This window comes from Drosophila grimshawi, unplaced genomic scaffold (assembly GCF_018153295.1).
Source record: "Drosophila grimshawi isolate 15287-2541.00 unplaced genomic scaffold, ASM1815329v1 contig_44, whole genome shotgun sequence".
NCBI lineage: Eukaryota > Metazoa > Arthropoda > Insecta > Diptera > Drosophilidae > Drosophila > Drosophila grimshawi.
Window position 1 is genome coordinate 9417403 of NW_025063240.1, and position 8937 is coordinate 9426339.

General features: G+C 40.6%; 2 protein-coding genes across 2 annotated transcripts; both read right to left on the bottom strand.

Moving 5' to 3' along the window:
- Positions 1–3291: 3291 nt before the first annotated feature.
- LOC6558987 (protein arginine N-methyltransferase 8-B) lies at positions 3292–4570 on the bottom strand. The gene is made up of 2 exons (XM_001984723.3): positions 4067–4570; positions 3292–4005 (listed from the first exon to the last, which is right to left on the bottom strand). Exons 1-2 carry the CDS (start codon positions 4450–4452, stop codon positions 3381–3383), a joined length of 1011 nt encoding a protein of 336 aa, XP_001984759.1. The 5' UTR covers positions 4453–4570; the 3' UTR covers positions 3292–3380.
- Positions 4571–5215: 645 nt separating this feature from the next.
- LOC6558496 (methylenetetrahydrofolate reductase) lies at positions 5216–6994 on the bottom strand. Its single transcript, XM_001984722.3, has 3 exons — positions 6294–6994; positions 6124–6227; positions 5216–5699 (listed from the first exon to the last, which is right to left on the bottom strand). The coding sequence occupies exons 1-3, from the start codon at positions 6934–6936 to the stop codon at positions 5283–5285; spliced, it is 1164 nt and encodes a 387-aa protein (XP_001984758.1). The 5' UTR covers positions 6937–6994; the 3' UTR covers positions 5216–5282.
- Positions 6995–8937: the final 1943 nt, after the last annotated feature.

Below are 8937 nucleotides of genomic sequence, written 5' to 3' on the forward strand. Positions count from 1 at the left end.
ACGCTTGCAATTGCAATTAAATTGTTGGCACTTTAATCGCTTTTTGCTCATCTCTATATTTATACCTGCCCCCTCCCCCCTCTCCTATCGCTCTCACTTTCTCTTCCTCTATTTACTTTCCGTTTATTGATCAATTCGAAATTGTGACTTAATTCAGAATAGATTGTTACAATTTCGCTTAAATGTAAATTACACATGAGCTTTTGCCCAATTAATATGTGTGTTTCTCTCTCTCCCTTTCCCTCTGTTTCTCTGTATTCGTATTTCGTGCATGTGTGTACAAAACACGCATATGCAAATTTGCTGTGAGGCAGGTCGCAAATAGCGCAGCGTCTATTTTCCTCACGCAGCTAGAAACGGCTAAATAAGCAGCTAAATACATAGCTATAAGTGTACCTCTATTTAAATATGTATATATGTATGCGTGTGTGTGTGTGTATATACATATATAATCAAGCTATCGGTCGTTGCGCTACACACACACGCACAAAACACACACATATGTGTGTGCGTGTGCTGCAAGCGTTAAACTATAATAAAATCAATGTGTAGATGCAGCTACGACAATGTGCCACATGCTGCCACTATGTACACACATACATACATACATATATGTATATATCAATCCATATGCACTTATGTATTGTTTGTCGTAAACAAATTTTTTTTTATTTTTCGCTCTCTTTGTATATATACATACATACATCACTTACCACTACAACTACCTAAACTCCCCCATCCACAGATTGAGCGCAATGCTCAGCAACGATCGCTGAAGAGAGCGCACTTCTACCTCTCTCTCTCACTCTCTCTCTCCAAATTTGAATACTCTCAAGAGAACGCTCAATTGCTCTTTGAGTCAGAGAGCGGGAACATAATTACTCTTAAGTTTGCTCTGTGCTTATATTCTCGCTCTCTCTCTCTCGCATACACACTGCCTCAGCTGTTTGCTGGAAAAGCAAATAAAAAAAAAAGATCGCTCGACCCAACGAAACGTGAACGTGACTTGGCTCGCCTGCTTTGCCTGCTTCGAAGAAATTTTGTTTTCTTCTCATTTCGTGTGCCATAAATACAACTCTTGTTGTTGTTGCTGTTCTTTTTTCGTTCATTACTTGCCGCTCCTTTGTTCTGCAGATCGCTTCCAGCCTCTGCCTCGCCCTCCCCCTCACCTATCACACACTAGTGCAAACTTTGTATTTTTTTTGCTGTTTTTCTGTGTCTTTGGCTTTGTTTGTGGTTGTTTTTGAGCTATTTTTTTCTGCTCTTTGCATGGGGGCTTCTTGTTATCGCTTTGTTTTTGTAGATGCACAGATACTAATACAATTCATAGGCCTCTCGTTGTGTGTGTGTGTGTTTGCTTGGTTTGGTTTGTTTTCATTTTTTTTTGGTTTTATTTATCGTTGGTTTCCTCATTTTACGCCTATTTGTTTTGAAATTAAATTAAACGACGCATAACAAATCAAGGGGAAAAAACACATTTCCCCTCACTGGAATAGCTTTCCAGTGTGCAGGTTAGCAAAATAAATTGTATTTCTGGAAAGCATCTAACGAATTTCCAGGCAGCAACAACAAGAACAAGAACGAGCCCCCCTTTAAAATGGGTGTAAAAACAAAAACTCTAAAACTGGTTGAGCAATTTGCATTTGCTTGTAAATTTGTTTGCAAATATAGAATATATTTCAATTTGAACTTTTAATCGATATAAATATATATACATAGATCAGATACATCAATTAGCATTTATAAAATTAGTTCCAGTTTTTGGCAAAAAAAAAGCAAAAAAAAAAAAAACAGCAAGAAAATCAACTGGGAGTCAACTGTAAGCCAAATGGCGCTAAACTGAAATTTTTCCCAGAGGAAGAGTAACGGGAATTTGAGGACATTGTGTCGTATGCGTAATAAACGCTTATTGTCCTTGCTAACGACGTAATTTGTTTAGCTTAATTGTCAATAAATAATGGTAAAAAAAAGTGCGCACTAGTAGTAACGGTACACAGACACACATATACACATGTACGTGAATTTGTCGCAAAAGGAAAACTAAAAAAAAAACGGAAAACAACAATAAAACAAAAAACAGAAATCACAAAAATTCGCACATAATTTTTCAAGCTCAACGGCGATAAAAACAGCTGCGAAAATAACGAGCAGGATTTGAAGCGTGATGCAGGCAAACCTTTCAAGTACATATGCACATGTGTCCGTGTGTGTGTGTGTCACCAGTGCTGCCACTTCAGCTTGATTTAGTAGATGTCATTGTATCGCGAAAAATTGAGAAGAACGTTTAGCGGGAAGTTTAGCATTTATTTTGAAATCAATTTAATTTGTTTCATTTATTGTTACACCAAACTAAACATAATATTTCAATATACATCAGCTTCAATTATCGTTGATTACTGTATAATAAAATTTATACAGCAACGAAATAACCAGCTTTAATAATTTACAATTTTTTTTTACTTTGCTCACAACTACCTTTTTTGTTAATTCTCCTCAGTTGAGCTGTCAACACTGACGTGCACGTAATCGACACCGGCAGAGCAGAGACATCATCAGCAGCGACATCCGCAAAACATATGCGGGCACAGACTACCCTTAAAGAGTGAAAAAGAGAGCTAGAGAGTTTATCTTGTCGTTTATCCTTTTCTCCATGGCTGATCAACCGCAAGTTACAAATGTCAAATGTTGTTTTTGTCATAAAGGCTTTTTTCAGTGCGTGTCTTCTTCTTTTTGCACGCAACCCTTACGACTGCCACCCCCCCCCCCCCCCCTCACCAACCCCCTCAGTCCACAAGGTACATACATGCAAAGGTGCCATGACGCAACAAATCTATTATTTAACGCAAAAATATGCATACATACATACATACAAATGTACACACACATACACATGCATACATACAAATACTTTCATACATACAAACATATGTACGTATATCTGTGTGTATCTACGCTTTACGTTTTGAAGCCCTTCTGACAATGACTGACATCGATGGGGATGATGACGCAGGACACACCAAAATAGACAAAAGAAGATGAAGAGGAAGAAGCAGAAGAGCTTTTTGAGTTTAGCATGTGGAAAAGATATCAGCTGCAGCTCTTCATCTTTACACTATATATATAAATATATATGTGTATTTATAACTGTAGACATCAAATTTTAATATAACAATACAAATATTACAATATCGTGATGCATAAGACAAATTTGCTTATACAGTATAATAATCACTGAGAAAACTCCAATCGATATCAAAGCTCAAAAGTTGAAGAAGAAGCAGAGCTTTTGACTCGTATATCAGCTGTTCTTTTTACTTTGTAAATATCTATTAGTCGTTTTATATAATCGTATTTTATTATAATAATAATATTTTATATATTTAAGTCCCCTCGCCCTGCATGCGATAGATTTGCTTGTGCAGCTTTATGCTCGTCAGCTCATTGCGGAAGCTCCAATCGATGTCAAAGTTCAAGTGGCGATTGCCGCGCTTCACGCGAAAATAGCCGGAGAGGAAATCGCCAACGCAGAGCGGCAGATGGGAATCGATGGGGAAGAGCGATTGCTTCCATTGCGTGACCGCCGCACTGGGACTGGTGGTAATCGATTCCCCGCTGGGGAAGTCAAAGTCAAAGTAGAGCAGAAACCAGCTGGCAATCGACTGGCGCAGAGTGCGCAGCTTGAAGGATACCCCAAAGCTGAGATCCTCCCGCTGCAGCGTTTGCATATCGAGGCGGCGCAGCAGTTGACGCTGGGTGAGTACCTGGCTGGCATCCACAGCATCCACCACGGGAATTCGCTGCTTGATGTTCCACGCATGCGTCAAATCCAAACCCGAGTAACGTGCCCAAAATTGCTGCTCCTCCTGCGTCTCTTGCGCGCGCGGCTTATCAGCGGCAGCAATATAAAGATTTGCCACATGCGGAAAAATGTGTCCGCCGGGCTTGAGCCACATATTTCTGGCATAGATCACCGACTCTAAAGCGGAACTGTACATCAAGCAGGCGCTGTCAAATAGCCGACAGTGGTTAATCGATTATCGATTGTAATCAATTTCTGCTCACTTACCCCATCCACTTGGACATAATGATGTCCACCGGTGGCAGCTGCATTTCCTCCACACTGCCCTGCACCACCTCGATGACATGCTCCAAGTGATTCTCCCGCACCAGTCGACGTGCCACCTGCCACACACAGCTCGGCTCCACGGCAATAATCCGAGCAGCGCCCCGTTGAGCTGCCCACAACGAGAGCAGCCCACTCCCGCAGTTCACTTCGAGAACGGTGGCATTGCGGAAGATTTCCGCATTTGCCTCGATGGCAGAGCGGAAGCCGAGCATTGTTGTCTCGTCACGCAGAACGAACTCGTGTTTCTGCAGGAATTCCGCATAGGTCTCGGGTGAAATGAGATCCTCGAGAGACTCTCTCGATTCTTTATTATCAGTTTTTGGCATTTACTTTATTATTTTTGCCAATTGGCGTGGCTTCTTCGGCGCAAGCCAGTGTGTACACACTTGCATTGTTATCGATCAGCTTTCTGTGTGCACACACATAATTAAGAACATTCGCAAAAGTGGTGTAATATCATTTAGTATTAATTAATGTAAATAATGAATTTTAATTATAGTTTATATAACAATTCCACTAACCAGTGTGTACACACTTAGTTTACACAAATTACAAGACCATCACTAATATTTCAGGTTATCGAATTACAGTGCTTCCGTAAATCTCATAAGTGATTTACATACATATGTATGTAAACAAGCCAGGGCTACGCAATTTCTATTGCACCTCGAGGACATTGTTACCTCGTATCACTGACGAACCCGTGCTTCTATGTTTCGGGTGAAATGGCATTCTCTACCAATTGCTTGTCAGCATTTGGCACTTCCTTTTTTCCAATTGGAGTCGCCTCTTCAGCTTCAGCTAGTGTGCAAACACCTGGCTTATCGGAGCCTGAACGTTTATCGACTTGGTTCGATCAGCTGTCAGTGTGCACACACATAAACAAGTGCATTGGCGTTGCAGGCGTACAATTGGAGTAATATTGTTTAATTTTAACTAATATAACTAATTCAATATAAATTAGTTAAAACTAATTTAAAAAGACGGAACTGATATGAATAACAATAATTTGCTAGAGTGTACACACTTCGCTCGCGCAAAGAGTAAGACGCTGCCCAGTGTTTCCATAAATCTCGCAAATTAATTACGTTTGTAAACAAGCAAATTCTATTTTATTTCAATTGCACATTTTAATTTTGATTGAATATGTCTTAGGCTAGGCAGCACCGCTTGCGGCATTCGGTGACGACTCCTTGAGTATGCCCCGCCTACGCAATTCACCGAGCACTTCAAACACCGGCTCAAAATTATTCATCGTATAGAATTGGATCCCATGCATGCCCAGATCTGCGTCCAGCACCCGTTGAATGAGGCTCAGTGCGTGTTGCACGAAGTAGCTTTGAGCTTTGGCATCATCATTTTTATATTTCTCTGCCTCGGCACGCATTTCCTTCGGCATACGGATTTTGGACACTCGCTCCATTTGCAAATAGGACTTGAAGGAATTGGGCACAACCACGCCCACCATTACGGGCGCCTCAATCCCGACGCGGTGCACCTTCCGCAGGAATTCAATAAGTGGCTCCGGCGTATAGCAAATCTGGGTGATTATAAAATCGCTGCCGCAATCTATCTGCAAAGATAAAGAAAGAAAAACATTTTGAGAGCGTTGAAGTCGGACGTAGCCGACTGCGAAATACTCTGATACCAATAGGTAATATCATCTGATAACATGTGCCACAGAAGAACCGATATTTGAAGGAGTTTCCTAGAAATCTATTCCACAAGTTTGGCTTTAAAATTGCGAAAGATATAAGCTATTGAGAATCTTAGGGAACTGGTAACCTGGGGGCGTCGGAGGTGGGCTTGGCGCATGCTGATCTTTAGAAGACATCGCCAACAACCTACCAACCAAATTTGACGACTGTCGCTTTGGATATTTGGAAGTTGTGTGACTTTATCGATTTGCGATAACCGATTTTTATCGATATCTGAATACCTTCGGTATTAGAGTAAAACTTCGCAAAAACTTTAAATCTCTCGTTCACTTGACGCACCTTCTCCTTCAAGTACGTGAGATCCTTGTCAATGTCCTGCGGTCCCAACTCCAAATCGTTAGCATGTCCTTCCGGATGACCCGCGACGGCAATTGTCATTTCCTCTGCTCATGCAAAAAATGTGCTGAAAACGGAATCGGGAATCGATTGTTGCATACAGAAATACTTACTGCCGCGAGCGCGACGAGCGTGTGCCACCATTTGTCGCGTATATTTGTAGGCCTGATCCTCGTGCAACTCATCCCCCCTGACGGCGAGCAGATTATCAAAATTGAGGTCGAAGAAGTCGTCGTAATGCTGCTCGCTGAGGCGATACGTGCTCAAATGCGGCATCGCCGGAATATACGATTCGAGGGCGCGTGTCAGTTGCAGCGTCTGCACTTGACCGATGGGCTCCACTTGCCAGTACGGCGCCAGCCAGGCCAACGAGATGAACGTGGGCAGCACGGGCAGAAATTGATTGAAGTCCACGCAAGTGATTATGCCCCGTGTATTGGATGTTATCTCGATACCGTAGAAGAACTCACCGATTCGCGTCTTATTCGCAACCAGATCACCCAAACGCGGCTGTTTGCCACAGTTCGCCACCTGTCCGGCCGTAAAATGGAAACACGGCTCAATGGGCAGCGACGTTGATGCTGTCACTGATAATGTGCCCTCGATTGCATGCATGATTTGGCTGATGTTCCGCACCTGGTGACTACGCTGCGACAACTGACGCCAATAGCAGCAGCAGCAGCAGCAGTAGCAGCACCGACGCTGAGCAACTGCTGCCACATGCCGGAGCAGCGTGGGACGCGGAGCGGCACTCATTTCAGCACAACAACAAAATAACACACTCGCCTAGCCTATCAGGTTATCTTAATTGAATTTGCCCAGAATTTTGCATTGTGTTACAAACATACAACTAACTACAAAATTCATTTATTATTACTGACACAATCTGGAGAAACTGACTGGGATCCATAAACTACTCAAATCCTAAACTTCAACAAGGGAGTGAGATAGCAGCTATCGGCACCGACTGCGTTGTACTCTAATATCTAAAATCTATATTCTGATAAAATGGAATTATGAATGGAAATCAAATAAATATTTTTGCTAATTTTCTTAAATGTAGATTCTTAATATATTATTGAGTTATCCAGCTATAAACGCTCGTTTGCCTTTTCGATTAGAGTATAAATTATGACTTCGACTATTCAGTGAAATAAATTGAAAAATACTTTGTTTATAATTGTTTTAACTAGCGCTGTAAGTCAAGTTTAGGCATTAAATTTCATACATAATATCAACATATATAATTAAATAATATATCCAAGTTATATGATATGTATACTTTGCTTATATCTGTTTATATACTTTGTTTATCTGCCTGTTTATTCAGTTAAGAATTCTCTAGTCGAGATAGCTCGACTAGCAGATACCTTACAATCATTTGTTAAATATTATTTGCTGAATATTTGTTTGTGCTGTGTTCTTTTTTCGATCTTAATGACATTTTTTGAGTTGCTTGGTTATATATTTTATTAACTGGAAGAATATATCTTAACAATTGTGTATTTTATTGTTATCGGACATCGATTAGTATCGATAAAATTGAATAAACTTGATCTGTAAGTGGATTACAAGAACTTATGTGCCAAATTAAATGGCTTTAGCTCTTGTAGTCTCTGAGTTGGACTTGTTCATACAGATGGACAGACAGATATGGCCAAGTCGACTCGTGTCTTGATGTTGATCACGAATATATATGCCTATGCCTTGCACAATTTTTAAGTCCAAATATAATCGTTGAATACTGATATGTGTAATTAATGTCTTGGTTATTAATTGTTCGCAATTTTAAATGCAGACAAGCTGCCGTTTGAGGAGCTACTTGAATCGCACAATAATCGGAAACTTATTCGATAATCATGGGTCAATAGATTACATCAGTTGTAAACCAAAAATCGAGGGCCCCATCTGAGATCGTAAAAAGAGCACTTCAAAAATGTGTTTCAACTTTCTGCTTTGCTTTCAATTTTTTTCGTTTTTTTTATGCAAGTTTGTGCGAGCATCGCTTACAAATGAGATGTTTCATTAGAAACAATTTTCAAGTAGTCAACAACAACAACAACAACAAAATTTGAAGAAATTATAACAAACGTTGCTATTCATTTTGAATTTTACGATCAATTTTTTGTTTTCCTCGGTTTTTTTTTTGTGGTTTTTTGTTTTTGTTTTTGTTTTTGTTTTTTTATTGTTGAATGGAGCAAATTACTTGATGGCGTTAATTACAAAACTGCAGCCCATTTAGATTAGAGAGGAAAACGCAAAACCAATTGCTCTAACAATTTGGGGCAGGGGCAGAGGCGGGTGGCGCAGCAGATGAAGGAGGCGGGGCTGCAGCAGCAGATTTAATTGCTATTTGTATCGCTTCGCTCGTCCGTCCACTTGAAAACATTTTGGAGCCGCAGCAAAGCAGAGCAGAGCAGAGCAGAGCAGAGCAGAGCAGTTGAAGGCAATCCAATCTCGAATCCCCCATAGCCACTTGGGTTACGCTTCAGAGCCATAATCATAATTTAAATGCCGCTGGCAACACACTCGAAAGTCGTAAAAAAAAAGAAGGAGATCGTCGTCGAATTGAAGTCAGAGGCTGGCAAGCCTGGCCAAAAAAATAAAAACAAAAAAATGGCCAACAACAAATCATGGATACAAAAAAAGGAAGAAAAAAAAAAAAAATGAAATTCAAAATCAATGCATGAGGCAAGACACAAGATGAGCGCAGATACAAGCAGCCATCGGTGGCATCGGGCGTCAAGTGGCAATTAA

Bases quoted from the DNA above. Each gene is read 5' to 3' on its own strand.
- LOC6558987 (XM_001984723.3), bottom strand. From the start codon at position 4,452: ATGCCAAAAACTGATAATAAAGAATCGAGAGAGTCTCTCGAGGATCTC. The intron at 4,006-4,066 runs GTAAGTGAGCAG...GCTATTTGACAG, and splicing joins ATTATGTCCAAGTGGATGGG to CGCCTGCTTGATGTACAGTT.
- LOC6558496 (XM_001984722.3), bottom strand. From the start codon at position 6,936: ATGAGTGCCGCTCCGCGTCCCACGCTGCTCCGGCATGTGGCAGCAGTT. The intron at 6,228-6,293 runs GTAAGTATTTCT...TTGCATGAGCAG, and splicing joins CGCTCGTCGCGCTCGCGGCA to AGGAAATGACAATTGCCGTC. The intron at 5,700-6,123 runs GTGCGTCAAGTG...TTATCTTTGCAG, and splicing joins TCACGTACTTGAAGGAGAAG to ATAGATTGCGGCAGCGATTT.